This window comes from Trichomonascus vanleenenianus (assembly GCF_965637985.1).
Source record: "Trichomonascus vanleenenianus strain CLIB 3782 genome assembly, contig: TRVA0_017S, whole genome shotgun sequence".
In the NCBI taxonomy this organism is placed as follows: Eukaryota; Fungi; Ascomycota; class Dipodascomycetes; order Dipodascales; family Trichomonascaceae; genus Blastobotrys; species Blastobotrys vanleenenianus.
In genome coordinates, this window is record NW_027481870.1 from 174,763 (window position 1) to 187,762 (window position 13,000).

Sequence of the window (13,000 nt, forward strand, 5' to 3'; positions counted from 1 at the left end):
TTAAATATATGTACAGGAATCTCTCTAGTTACGCTTGCTTGGTCAACGGGTTTTCGACCAGTCGCACCGGCGCCTTCTGCTTCTTCGGGCGCTGTGGCGGCGCGTTCTCCAGCAGCTTGGCAGACTTGTGGAAATGCTCCTTCATCTTGGCGACCTCTGCCCGGAACTGGTCCTCGGTCTTGTACTTCAAAATGCTATCAATGTTCTTCTGGGTCATCATGTCAATTGGCTGGCCCTGCTCCTCGAGACGGGCCACCACTCGCGCAGTCATGGAAAATCGCATGTCCCGGGGCCCCCCGACGAGCTCCAGTATCGACTGTGGAGCGTTGTCGCCCTGTCGCGCTTCCAGCTTGAGCACTCGCGTGTAGCCACCAGTCCGGTCCTTGTACCGCTTTGCCAGGTCGTCGAACAGCTTTGGCAGGGTTGTCGAGGGCCGGAAGATCATGTCGTTAGCTCGGGCCTTGGCGGCCTCGAGGTTCGGGGATCGATGCTTCGCCAGGGTGATGAGCCATTCCGCAGAGGCCTGGGCCTCCTTCGCCTTGCCGTGGGTCGTGGTGATCGACTCGTACTCAAACAGGTCGGTGACCAGGTTCCGCAGAAGCGACCGTCTGTGCGCCGGGGTTCGTCCCAGTTTCCTCGTTAGCGTCATTGTGTTTTATGCACTGGTGATGATGGCGACCGGCTCGTGGAAAGTGAAATTTTCAATTTTTTTCGCCCAACGCACAGCCGCACCGGAACACTCCCATCACAAGAATCTGTTAGACGGGACGACCGGCCAATAACATCATCCCACAGCCAAATGATTCGAACAGCTGGGTTCATCGGGGGTACGTTTTCTATCGGTGGTGGTGTAAGGGAGACTAACTGGAACAGGCGTCATTACGACCTCGAGCATTGCATACCTCACTGCGCTTGAGATGCGGAAGAACAGCACTCGAGTCGCCAAGTCGCTGCACGAGTCGTCGGAGACCATTGAGAACCTGGGCAAGCCCAAGCCGTTCGACCCGCGGGTTATTGAGTTCTCCCGACGGGACAGCATTAGCGAGACTATGAAGGATCTGTGGAACGACGAGATTACCACGTCTGTTGGATGGGTGTATAGAAAGCTGGGCTACGAATCTGAGTAAATTAACTTTCATTGGCACTTGTAGTCCCCATAGCTCTCTCCGCGAAGCCCCAGGGGGGTTTCGGGGGATGAACACTCCGTAGCTTCAGTTGACTTGGGGGCCAGCCCCCAAACCCCCGTAGCTCCGCTTCGCGGAGGGCCTGTATATTCGGCTATATCTCCGCGAAGCGGAGCTCCAGAGGGGGTTGGGGGGACTTGTCCCCCCATGAACACTCCATAGCTTCAGTTGACTTGGCCCCCCCCCAAAGCCCCGTAGCTTCGCTTCGCGGAGGGATTGTAGATTCAGCTATATCTCCGCGAAGCGGAGCCCCCAGGGGGGGTTGGGGGGACTGGTCCCCCCAAGTACGTAATAGTATAGGAATATGCGGAGGGATCACTTGGCGAAGTAGTTCTTGATATCGCGGTCGATGATCATCTTCCAGATGGGGGAGAAGATGGCGAGGATGATGGCAAAGAAGGTCTGGACGAAGCCGTTGTTGCGCGGGCTTGCGCCCAGCATCATGCCGCTCAAGAACCAGCCAATGAAATCAGTAAAGATCATTTGCTTCCCTCGCCTGAGCTCCGCCATGACCTCAACGGCAATCTCATCCGGGTCCCGCGGCGAAGAGGGCCCCTCGATCTTCCGCGTGATCTCCGGCTTCGTCAGCTCCTCCTGCTCAAACCCTTCCGTCGCCATGTTGCCAGGCAGAATGTTGGCAACCGAGATGTTGTAGGGAAGACACTCCTGGCGCATAATGTCTGCCAATGCGCGGATGGCGGCCTTTCCCGGGCCATACGATCCGTACCCGATGAACGAGAAGACCGCCAGCACCGACGAGCAGTAGACAATGTTCCGCGCCCGTTCAAAGTCGCCGCTGGCCACCATTGCCTTGAACCCGGCGTGTGAGAAGTGCATCGCTGTGAAGTAGACCGACTTGATGTGCTTTTCCAGCGTCTCGCTGTCAAAGTCCTTGAGGAGGCCTGGCACAGCCTGGCCCGCACAGCATATGACATTGTCTGGCACGCCAGTCTCTTCAAACACTTCGCGACATTTAGTCGCGTCTGTCACGTCGGCTGCGATGTATGAAATCCGCTGCGACTCGGAGACCTTCATCGCCGTGAGCTCTTCAACCACAGCCTTGAGCTTGGACTCGGTCCGCGACACAATTACCACATCGCCGCCCCCCAGCACGATCTGTTTAGCAAGCGAGGCACCCAGGCCCTGGGACCCGCCGGAAATGACCGTTAATCTGTTCCTGACTTCGAATTTACTGGGCATTTTTTAAACCCCCTGTTATCGCACCGTTTCGGGTTTTGGTAGTGTGTCGCACCATATCGGGGTTGTGTGTGGTGATGGGCGCGGTTCAAGATCGTTACACGGTGGAACCTGCACACGACTAAATTGGCGAGCATGAACCGACTGGTGCTGCTGGTGATTTCACTGTACGTGCTGATCCAGCCTGTGCTGGGTGTTAAACCGCACTTGTTCAGGAAATGCGACCAGAACCCGTTTTGCAAGAGGAATCGGCACTATGCTGAGCAAGTAGTAGGCGCGGCGAGCGACTGGAACTCGCCGTATGCTCTGAAGGAGCCTGAAATCGACGAATCCGCGGGTGTTATCCGGGGTACAGTGATCAAGACTGTTAATAACCTCGAGATTGAGCTTCCGCTGACGCTTTCTGTGCTTGAAAGCGGCGGGGTGCGGGTCTCCATTGACGAGAAGAAGCGCATGGACGGAGACATTGAGGTGTTTGGAGACGAGTCAGTGACGAAACTGCGATACAATGTGACCGAACATGCGTTGATTGGTCCATTGAAGAAAGCTCCGTTCACGTTTAGCCAGTCGAAGAACCATATCAAGGTCTCTTACGGCGGCTCTAACGAGGTCGAACTCGAGCTCAATCCACTCAGAATCACCTTCTCCCGAGGCGGTGAGCAGCAGGTTGTGCTCAATGGCAAAGGATTATTGAATTACGAGCATTACAGGCCAATTGAGGGCGATGGGGTTAAAGACCACGTAGGACCGTTTGAACTCGAAGAAGGCTTGTGGGAGGACGAGTTTGACAACTTCAAAGATAAGAAGACGCGAGGCCCCGAGTCGATTGCTCTGGATATTGGCTTTTCGGGGTATAAGCACGTTTACGGCATCCCAGAGCACGCCGACAGCATGGCTCTCCGGGGCACTAAAGGAAAGAACAAGGGCGACCATACTGATCCCTACCGGCTTTTCAATGTAGACATTTTTGAGTACGAGACTAGCAGCCCACTGCCTATGTACGGGTCGATTCCGTTTATGCAGGCGCAGAAGAAGGGTGCCTCTGCGGGCGTGTTCTGGGCCAATGCTGCTGATACTTACATTGACATCGACAAGGCCAAGGATGCGACTACGACCCATTGGATGTCGGAGAACGGGTTGCTGGACGTGTTTGTGTTTCTTGGCGATACCCCGGAAGAGATTAACCGCCAGTACGGTGCTGTGACTGGCAATTCTATGCTGCCCCAGACCTTCGCTATTGGCTACCACCAGTGCCGATGGAACTACAATTCACAGGAGGATGTACTAGAGATCGACTCTAATTTCGATTACTATGGAATGCCGTACGATGTTATCTGGCTGGACGTTGAGTACACAGAACAGAAGAAGTACTTCACCTGGAACCAGGACCTGTTCCCCGATCACGTAGCCATGATGGGCGCCCTCGACAAGACGAAGCGTAAGCTGGTGCCCATTATCGACCCGCACATCAAGGTTGCCGATAACTACGACGTTGTCAAGACGCTCCAGAACAAGCTACTGGCCGCCAAGAACTCCAAGGGCGAGCTGTTCTACGGCCACTGCTGGCCGGGAGAGTCCGTCTGGATCGACCCATTCAACCCGGGGGCTCGAAAGTACTGGGCCGAGCTGTTCTCGAAGAAGCACTCCTTTGGCGGCGGTGCAGACAATATGCATATCTGGAACGACATGAACGAGCCGTCTGTGTTTGATGGCCCAGAGACGACCTTCCCGAAGAGCAATATCCACCACGGCGGATGGGAGCACCGAGACATCCACAATATCCACGGAATGCTCGTCGTTGGGGCGACCGTCGATGCGCTAAATGAGCGGTACGACCATACCCAGCGCCCGTTCGTTCTAACCAGATCGTACTTTGCCGGTTCGCAGCGACATGGCGCCATGTGGAGCGGCGATAACCAGGCCACATGGGAATTCCTCGAGGAGTCGCTGCCAATGCTGCTTACCAGCAACATCGCCGGCATGCCATACAGTGGTGCTGACATTGGAGGTTTCTTTGGCGACCCAACTCCAGAGCTGCTGACGCGGTGGTACCAGGCCGGCGCCTTCTACCCCTTCTTCAGGGCGCACGCCCACATTGACTCTAAGCGACGTGAACCATACGTCGCTGACGCTCCGTACAACACGACTGCGCGAGACGCGATTAGACTGCGATACCGACTGTTGCCTACGCTGTACACTGCTTTCTATGAGGCGTCCCAGAACCTTTCTCCAGTCATCAAGCCCACTTACTACATTACACCACAGAACGAGAAGGTCTACGCCATTGAAAACCAGTTCTTCGTCGGAGACGGTGCTATTCTGGTTAAACCAGTCACCAAGGAGGGCGCTACTTCTGTTGACGTGTATCTCCCTGACAACGAGATCTACTACGACTATGATACCTATGCTCCGATCTCTGGCGAGGGCTCCCACAAGGTGTCTGCGCCGTTGGAGAAGATTCCAATGTTTATGCGAGGCGGCCACATCCACGTGCGGCGGGACCGCTTCCGGCGGTCTGCAGAGCTGATGAAGAACGATCCGTACACTCTGGTGGTCGCGGTCTCTAAAGATGGCACTGCCAAGGGCAAGCTCTATGTTGATGATGGTGTCAGCTACGAGTACCAGTCTGGCAAGTATATTCTTGTTGAGTTTGAGTTCGACGGCAAGATCCTCAAGTCTACTGTCTCCGGCGACAGCAGTGCTCCATTTGCCCAGATCCCAATTGAGCGGGTCATCATTGTCGGCAAGAAGCTCATTACTAAGTCTGCTACTGTTACACAGGGCCCTAAGTCATGGGACGCTGCTGTGCTCGACAACAAGGTTGTTCGAAACCCACGAATGATCATCGGCCAGAATTGGTCTTTGACTATATAGAATAATATACATATTCTTCAATTGGCATTTTTTACTTCTGTATTGCAAATTGGGGGGACCAGTCCCCCCAAACCCCCCTGGGGCTCCGCTACGCGGAGAGATTGTTGCTACCAACTGTCCTCCCTGGTCATCCCAGTACTGCAAGATCTCCGCGAAGCGGAGTTACGGGGGTTTGGGGGCTGGCCCCCAAGCTAACTGAAGTAGCGGAGTGTACTGGTCCCCCCCAAACCCCCCTGAGGCTCCGCTTCGCGGAGGTATATGGTTCCAATGCGGCTCACGCGGCGTGCGCCGCACGACAACAACCCCGGACTAGTATTACAGAACGAAATTAGCTCTTCACATTCCAAACTAGCTACAGACCGTTAATCGAGTAGCAAAAGGAGAATAAATGGCGGCCTTTTTTTTTGACACGTATCACGTGATGCAAGGCTGTATCGAAAGAAAAAACCAGGGGTGGAAGCGGCAGGGGTACGACGCTGGGAGGGTGTGTGCTTAGGGCGGTGTTTTCGCATTTTAAGAACAACGTGTGTTGTTTGCATAGGCATTTTTCACAGCAAAGGCCTGGAATAAAGCGACCCGCCTCAAAGTCGCTAGAGAATGAACATATAAAGGGAAGAAAAAAAGGGCACCCGAGAAAATAAAAAGTACATATAATATGGTAGACCTGCTGGAAGACAAGTATATAGGGCTAGGGCTGGCCATTTCCAGCTCGCTAGCCATTGGCACGTCCTTCATCATCACCAAGAAGGGCCTTATGTCGGCCTCAGATAAGCACGGGTTTCAGGGAGATGGATACGAGTACCTGAAAAACCCGGTGTGGTGGGCTGGCATGCTGACGATGGCGATTGGCGAGATTGCCAACTTTGCGGCGTACACATTTGCGCCGGCCATTCTAGTGACCCCACTGGGCGCTCTCTCGGTCATCATTGGCGCCGTGCTGGCGGCCGTATTCCTTAAGGAAAAACTAGGCATCCTCGGCAAGATGGGCTGCGCCATCTGCCTCATGGGGTCCGTCATCATTGTATTGCATGCTCCGCCAGATAAAGACATTCAGACGGTGGACGAGATCCTCAACTACGCACTGCAGCCTGGGTTTCTGTTCTACTGCACTGCTGTGGCTGTTTTCTCACTCGTTATGATTTACAAGGTTGCTCCGGTGTACGGGCGGAAGAACCCCATGGTGTACATTTCCATTTGCTCTTTTGTCGGCTCGGTTTCGGTCATGTCGATTAAGGGCTTTGGCATTGCTGTCAAGCTGACTTTTGCCGGGAACAACCAGTTCACCCACCCGTCGACCTATGTGTTTGCCATTGTGGTTGGGTTGTGCATTGTAACGCAGATGAACTACTTCAACAAGGCGCTGGACCAGTTTGACACCAACATTGTCAATCCATTGTACTACGTCACGTTTACGACGGCTACCCTGTGCGCGTCGTTCATTTTGTTCAAGGGCTTTAACACGACTGCGGCGGTCAACACCATTTCGCTCATTCTTGGGTTCCTTATCATTTTCAGTGGTGTGTACTTGCTCAACATAAGCAAGGATGATTCGCTGCTTCCGACCCATGCTTTGGAGGGTATGCCGATGGACAATACTGTAGCGGGCCTACAGACGCGACGATCCATCCAAATGCATCGTGCTTCTTTCACCAGGCGGGAAAACCACCGACATCAGGACGCGAGACTGGATGGTCATGGGTACGAGGAGACTCTGGGGCTTACCCGGCTAGATGAAGATGATTCGCTTGACGAAGAGGATTACGAGAGCCGGGACAGGCTGCTCAATCATTGATAAAATGGGGCGGGAGAACGATTTAAGAATGAACAAATTTCTCACAGACAATGAAATCTTCGTAGAGATGAATCTCCTTGTGGCCCCCCTTTTTTTTATCGTCAGCAATAGGATACCTTTACCGGGTCCTTTGGAATATGGCGATTCATTATTGTATTGGTATGTCAATCGTTATTGATCTGTTCGACAGGATCGTTTGTAGACTTTGAAGCGTACGCCGATCAAACTGGAGGGGTAGAATTCGCGATTTGACTTTTGCAACACTGGTTCGCGTATGTGTAGGATATTCGTATGGGTGGCAGAGAGATAAAAAAAAAAAAAAAGGTGGATGTGTGCCAGGGGGGCATCGATCGAGTTCATTGTTTCAATTCAGGGGTAGGTTCTGTAGCGGTGCGGCTGTCATCACGGCCAAGGCGGCCCGCCTCCTGCACCATGCAAGCATTTCGAGAAATTACACTCCACTTGATTGAGCTATCACACTTGATGCAATTGGTAGTAGATGCCATACCTATAGATGGGCTGGACTTAACAAAAGCTTCCAGACGGTCGATGTGGAAGCACACAGGGCAAACTCCATGGAGTTCGTTGGAAAGGCCGTTTACCAAATGCAGAGACTTTTCATAATAAAACGACTTTGATGGAGGACCTTCTCGAATGGATTTGAGCACCTCCATTAGTAATCCATTGCCAATTGTCACTTTTTCTGATCCTTTTCGCGACTTTGATTTTCCCAAAGTGGTTTTGGACTCATCTGTATCAAGTTCGACGCCTTCATTCTCGACTTCAAGGCTTGGTTCAACTGGAATGGCGGCTTCGATTTGTTCAGACACATCATAGACCACCTCTACTGGAGTATCGACTTTGTATTGATTGCGTGACCAGCATTCTGCAGCGCCCCGGTCTACGAGGTACACCGCCAAGGCAGGGTTCTCCCTAAACGCATCACACGCAGTGAGCTGTCGCAACACACCCAGGTACCGGTGCAGGCTGCCATAGAGTTGCCGAATTTTCTCAACGACTCGTTTTGTAGAGGCCAGGAAGCGGGTGTGATGCGGGTGCTGCCACGCATGTTCAAACTGCAGCGCACTCACTCTGCTGTGGAATCCGCTCACCACGCATATCATTTTCCATGGTCGCTTACCCTTGATCATGGTCTTGAAAGCACCCTGCGGTAGTTCACCATTGTGCTGTCTAAGTCGCTACTCATCTATTAGCACTCCACTTAAGCTCAGAAAAGGGAATATTCCTTACTCTTAGTGGGTCTGGAGTCGATCCAATATAGAAACTCTTGGGTCGCGATAGTGACTGTAGCAAATAACAGCAATAAAAGTCACAGGGGACTTTAACCCGCCCCATCCCTCGGGCTTACTTGGTAAAGCTCGCTTAAAAAATGAAATGAATGAACGATCTAAGTCGGATCGGAGATGAAAAATATGGAACTACCGTAAACGAGAAAGATTAAATAACAAGTTAATAAAGTGTAGTATTTTGGGCATTACATGCGGACAAAAAAAAGTATATAATATAAAATAGGCCAAAGGGGCGGCGGGTGTTTTCGTTCATTAAATGTCGTCAATGTTAATCTTCTCAGTCTCAGCCTGCTCTTCTTCATCCTCCTCATCGTTATCAAACTCAAAGTTGCACTCCTCGTCAGAGCCTTGGCCGAACGGATCGGCCTCGTTGATTCGGGCCGAGTCTGGCAGCTCACCCTGGGCCTTGAGAGCACGGGCCTCGTCTGGGTGGTACTTGAGAATAACATCGGCCTGGTCGTCCTGGAAGTCTCTCAGCGACACGAGGATGATGTCACCCTGGGTGATCCACACCTTCTTTCGCATCTTGCCTCGAATGTGACCCATTCGCTTGACGCCGTCAAAGCACTGCACGTCTATTCGGCCGTTACCGAGCATCTTGGAGACCTGGGCGTACTCCTGGCCCTCCTCCTTCAGGGTGAGCTCTCGCTTGAAGCCGACGTTGTCGCTCTTGCCTCTTCTTCGGTTCTTGCCACCTTTTCCCTTATTCTTGGGCATTTTTTTGTTTGGTTTACTTTGCAGTAGATGCTGTGTCGCAGGAAAAACTTTTTAAAGTGACCCTGCCAGTGTTCAGCTCGCGCGCCACGCGACCTCGTTAATTCATCTCACTTCGTTAAATCGAGCTAGCGCTGTAGAAAGGTGGTGATGCCATTTGATAATTATAAATAAACAGACTGGCTGGAGCTTCAGAAGGATAATGCATTTTACGGCAATTGCATTGTGTGCCTAAGGCATTATCTAGTGCAGTTACTAGTTTTTACAGATAAAGATGGTGAATTAGTCTCTGCTCGCGCGTGGCAAAGATGCACAAGCCGCATATTGCGCGGCTGATCGCCGCCAACACTATGGGCCAAATTATGGTATAGCAAGGGTTGAAACCATTAGAGTGGACAATTTACCTTAAAGCAACAATCATTTGCTCAGTAATGATGTACTTATTATATCTTGAACTAATACTGGTTGCTAAGTAGCTGCTAGCTGCGATAGTTCTTCAACAAATTAGCGATAAGTCGTCCGACATAAACCGTCGCGCGGGCCCCACGTGAAATTTCAATCACCATCGATAGTACACTATTAAAACCCAGCTACAAGTACCAGATAGAGTGATAAAAAAAGCGGTGATGGATCCATTTGAAGCCAGACTGCAGTTTACAAGTATGCTTCAGAAGCTGAATGCTTCGGTAGCAGGGAACGACTCTGCTGTGCAGTTTATGCTCAAACGAGAAGAACTGCAAGAAGACTTGTATTCCTGTATCCTTGAAGAGCTCGAGACCAGCTCGGTGAACGTGAGGATGAACATTGCATATCTCATAGAGCACCTCTGTACAGTGCTGTTGACAAAGGGTGAAGGCCCTACCAAGCAGCGTTACTGTATGTGGTTGAATCGAGACCTGATGAGGATATCTGAGCTCATTGCCCCGCCCGATTCAAACGGCAAGCTCAATCAATTCCAGATGCTCGAGGTGCTCGAAAGCATACGCAATACGGGGCTGCTTGAGGAGAAGGTTGTCGACGAGGTTCTGGCGTCTGTTAAAGCACGTGACTACCGAAGCGTGCCAGTGGCTCCCATGAGCAATGACGAGATTATGAAGCGCATGAATGAGGACCGGGAGAGAAGCAAGCGGCCCAAAGAGAGCATATGGGCCATTGACTATAAGAAGGGCATGTTCAGTGAGTTTGAAGCGCTGTGGGCCAAGCCTGATGACCAGGCCGGTCTGACTGAGCTTGACTACGAGCAGATGAAGGAGGATAACGAGATTGTGCAAAACTCCATTGCCCTGCCAAAGGCCCATTAACAGCCCAATGACTTATTTATTGTAATCATCTACAAGCGTTATCCTTCTCTTCACCCAGGAAGTGATCACCGTCTATTTTGGACGTTATCACCGTCTATTCTGGACGTTATCACCGTCTTTTTTGGACGTTATCACCGTCTATTCTGGACGTTATCTTCCTCCATTCTGGACTATCACCCTCCATACTAGAAGTTATCACTAACCAATGGGAGACCTACCCCAGTAACAATGGTACCTTCGAACGGTGTCGTATAACAAAAAAAGAGACCTCGTCAGATAACAAAAGGCGTGCTTTGTCGACAGGAGAGGCCTCGAAGCAATCTTAATCTACCATGATGGTACTTGGGCTTCGCACTCTAAAAGCTTGTACTTCATGACCCCTCCAAGCTAGAAAACACCAACGGCTCCCAACGGTCGCGGCTCTCCAAGACCGCATTATCAATCTCACTAATGTGGGGTCTGGAGCAGGTGAGTAGTTCATATACGAGCCACGCCTGAGCCACCCGTGGTCTCGGCACCTATGTAGCCGAAGGATCTTCGGGATATGATCACAGGGCGACAGCGTTATAGGTCTTCGAGTTACGTAGGGGGAAATAAGACAGGTTAGATTCCTAATCGATTGAAAACCCCCTCCCGTTTAACTGAAACGCCCGCCCGATTCATGTCTCCTCACTACTATATCGCATCGCAATGGTACTTAGCCTATACTTGTAATGTTAAAAGGGCAATGGAAAAAAAATTTCACCAAGAGTTCTAGAGGTCGAGAGAATGTGTGAGGCTTTGTACTGCGAGACGGATTGAAATTTACCAATGGCTTGGGTCAATGCGGGTGTCATCGAGCTGTCGTCATTGTTACGACATATTGGTATTTTGTGGGGTAGTGTCTAACAGCCTCTGAGATCTGCCTTGGACACTACGTGCTGATAAGGGTTATAGCACTGTACTATGAGCTGCAGGGTCGACTGCCGTATTCGTGGATTGCCATTGCCAATCATTGCAACAGTTTTACCCCCTACAGTACTCTATTTGACTGGTACATGTATTTGATGGTACGTGGGATTCCGATTATAGTAAGCCTGGAGGATATCAGTTTAACCCTGAATATCAGTAGCCCTCGAAGATAGGCTCGAAGATACGGAGGATATCAGTAACTTTGAATATCAGTAGCCCTGGAAGATACGATGCTAGTAACCCTCGAAGATACGGAGGATGTTAGTAAGCCTGGACAGTATCAGTTTAAACCTGGAAGATAGAGGAGAATATCAATAACCCCCCAGAGTATCTTAAAAAGATGCCAAGGTATACTAGCACCAATGAAGGTAGAATGAGCGATAGAGTTAATGAAAATAGTAAATTTTCGATCCTATAAACCAGAATCATGCTAGCATAAATAAAATAAATAAAATAAATAATAATGCGGGTACATCACAATCGAATAAATCGATATCCAAAACTCATCACCGGTCGTTACACTAAAGTCGTTTGTCAGTATCAAAACAGGAGCAACATAAAAAGTCGTATGCCACTATCAAAACAGGAGCAAAAAAAAAGAGGAGCTAAAAACAAATGTCCCCTTTGAGAATGGCCTCTGCAATTGGCGAAGGAGGCTTGTTAATCTCCTTCCAGGCTTCGTTGATGCGCGGGTATTTCGTATCCTTCTCAGGACCATCCAGTAGCTTGTCATCTCGCTCCTTCCGCTTCACGTCTATCTGGCTGCCAGACAGGCAACTGTCATTGGTACCACTACTACAATCAACGACCTGCATCTCTCGCAATTTCAAGTTACTAGGCCGAAACTTAATGGCCACACTTTGCCGTCGGTAGTGGTGTCGCGGCAGCACGCCGGCTCTAGTTTCATCCGGAACCACGCTCTCAGAGAACCTGCGCATGGCAAACTTGGGGCGATCAAGCGCCCCCATTGATAGAGTCCTCATTGCATGCTGAGGACCCGATGTAAACGGTTGAGCATAATACGGCTTGGGTATTTTCATCTCTCCCTCAAAACTCTTAGTAGTAGTAGCGTTGTCCCACGATACGGTCCGGGGCACTTTATTTATATCAGTGTCCAAGCCCCCGGCAGATTCGTGAGACAGGTCAAAGTATCGTGGATTCGGAATGTAATTCGTCCCGGGTTCTGGGGTATGTCTTGGTGTCACTTCGTTGTGCATTGGTGACTTTTTTTTTGTCAGACTGACCACCTTTGCACTATAACCCACTTGTCAATGGATTAAGCCTGCTATATTACTGTTTATAAAAGAACGGTCCAGCCAGTCCTTTTTTTTGTACAGTTTGAACAGATAAACAGCAACCGCGCCTCCCTGGTAACTCTCCGCACAAAGTTTAACTAAAAAAGGTTCGACGGTAGGCGACCTACTCGTTGGGAATGGAATGGTAAGGTGATTTCTCTTCAACTCAGTTTGAAACGTTAACACTAGCCTCTTCCGTTGAAATCCGTTGAAATGGGGAGACTTTCTCCCCCCCTACCGCCCGGGTGCTTCCTCTTATATATCTCCCTTCAAGCTTATCACCTTATCGCCCACGAGCCCGTGAAACAGAGTCCCTCTCGTTCAAACACAGCTCCCCATCCTGACTAAGTCGGAGTTTCTCCTCCTCTTCGCCCCCTCCTCC

At 50.8% G+C, this 13,000-nt stretch overlaps 9 protein-coding genes across 9 annotated transcripts; 4 read left to right on the forward strand and 5 right to left on the reverse strand.

Annotated features, from left to right (window-relative positions):
• Positions 1 to 28: 28 nt before the first annotated feature.
• On the reverse strand, positions 29 to 649 carry MRPL8 (mitochondrial 54S ribosomal protein bL17m MRPL8; the record flags this gene model as incomplete). The annotated part of the gene is made up of 1 exon (XM_076684640.1): positions 29 to 649. The coding sequence occupies one exon, from the start codon at positions 647 to 649 to the stop codon at positions 29 to 31; it is 621 nt and encodes a 206-aa protein (XP_076541150.1).
• A 150-nt stretch (positions 650 to 799) lies between these two features.
• Positions 800 to 1,127, forward strand: TRVA0_017S01684 (MICOS complex subunit Mic12 family protein; the record flags this gene model as incomplete). Its single annotated transcript, XM_076684641.1, has 2 exons — positions 800 to 827; positions 874 to 1,127. The coding sequence occupies 2 exons, from the start codon at positions 800 to 802 to the stop codon at positions 1,125 to 1,127; spliced, it is 282 nt and encodes a 93-aa protein (XP_076541151.1).
• Positions 1,128 to 1,499: 372 nt separating this feature from the next.
• On the reverse strand, positions 1,500 to 2,384 carry TSC10 (3-dehydrosphinganine reductase; the record flags this gene model as incomplete). Its single annotated transcript, XM_076684642.1, has 1 exon — positions 1,500 to 2,384. One exon carries the CDS (start codon positions 2,382 to 2,384, stop codon positions 1,500 to 1,502), a length of 885 nt encoding a protein of 294 aa, XP_076541152.1.
• A 132-nt stretch (positions 2,385 to 2,516) lies between these two features.
• Positions 2,517 to 5,255, forward strand: ROT2 (glucan 1,3-alpha-glucosidase ROT2; the record flags this gene model as incomplete). Its single annotated transcript, XM_076684643.1, has 1 exon — positions 2,517 to 5,255. One exon carries the CDS (start codon positions 2,517 to 2,519, stop codon positions 5,253 to 5,255), a length of 2,739 nt encoding a protein of 912 aa, XP_076541153.1.
• Positions 5,256 to 5,910: 655 nt separating this feature from the next.
• TRVA0_017S01750 (uncharacterized protein) lies at positions 5,911 to 7,047 on the forward strand (the record flags this gene model as incomplete). Its single annotated transcript, XM_076684644.1, has 1 exon — positions 5,911 to 7,047. One exon carries the CDS (start codon positions 5,911 to 5,913, stop codon positions 7,045 to 7,047), a length of 1,137 nt encoding a protein of 378 aa, XP_076541154.1.
• Positions 7,048 to 7,403: 356 nt separating this feature from the next.
• SLX1 (endonuclease) lies at positions 7,404 to 8,198 on the reverse strand (the record flags this gene model as incomplete). Its single annotated transcript, XM_076684645.1, has 1 exon — positions 7,404 to 8,198. The coding sequence occupies one exon, from the start codon at positions 8,196 to 8,198 to the stop codon at positions 7,404 to 7,406; it is 795 nt and encodes a 264-aa protein (XP_076541155.1).
• Positions 8,199 to 8,609: 411 nt separating this feature from the next.
• Positions 8,610 to 9,074, reverse strand: TIF11 (translation initiation complex factor eIF1A; the record flags this gene model as incomplete). Its single annotated transcript, XM_076684646.1, has 1 exon — positions 8,610 to 9,074. The coding sequence occupies one exon, from the start codon at positions 9,072 to 9,074 to the stop codon at positions 8,610 to 8,612; it is 465 nt and encodes a 154-aa protein (XP_076541156.1).
• A 659-nt stretch (positions 9,075 to 9,733) lies between these two features.
• Positions 9,734 to 10,372, forward strand: CTK3 (Ctk3p; the record flags this gene model as incomplete). The annotated part of the gene is made up of 1 exon (XM_076684647.1): positions 9,734 to 10,372. One exon carries the CDS (start codon positions 9,734 to 9,736, stop codon positions 10,370 to 10,372), a length of 639 nt encoding a protein of 212 aa, XP_076541157.1.
• Positions 10,373 to 11,928: 1,556 nt separating this feature from the next.
• Positions 11,929 to 12,540, reverse strand: TRVA0_017S01838 (uncharacterized protein; the record flags this gene model as incomplete). Its single annotated transcript, XM_076684648.1, has 1 exon — positions 11,929 to 12,540. The coding sequence occupies one exon, from the start codon at positions 12,538 to 12,540 to the stop codon at positions 11,929 to 11,931; it is 612 nt and encodes a 203-aa protein (XP_076541158.1).
• Between the last annotated feature and the right edge of the window lie 460 nt (positions 12,541 to 13,000).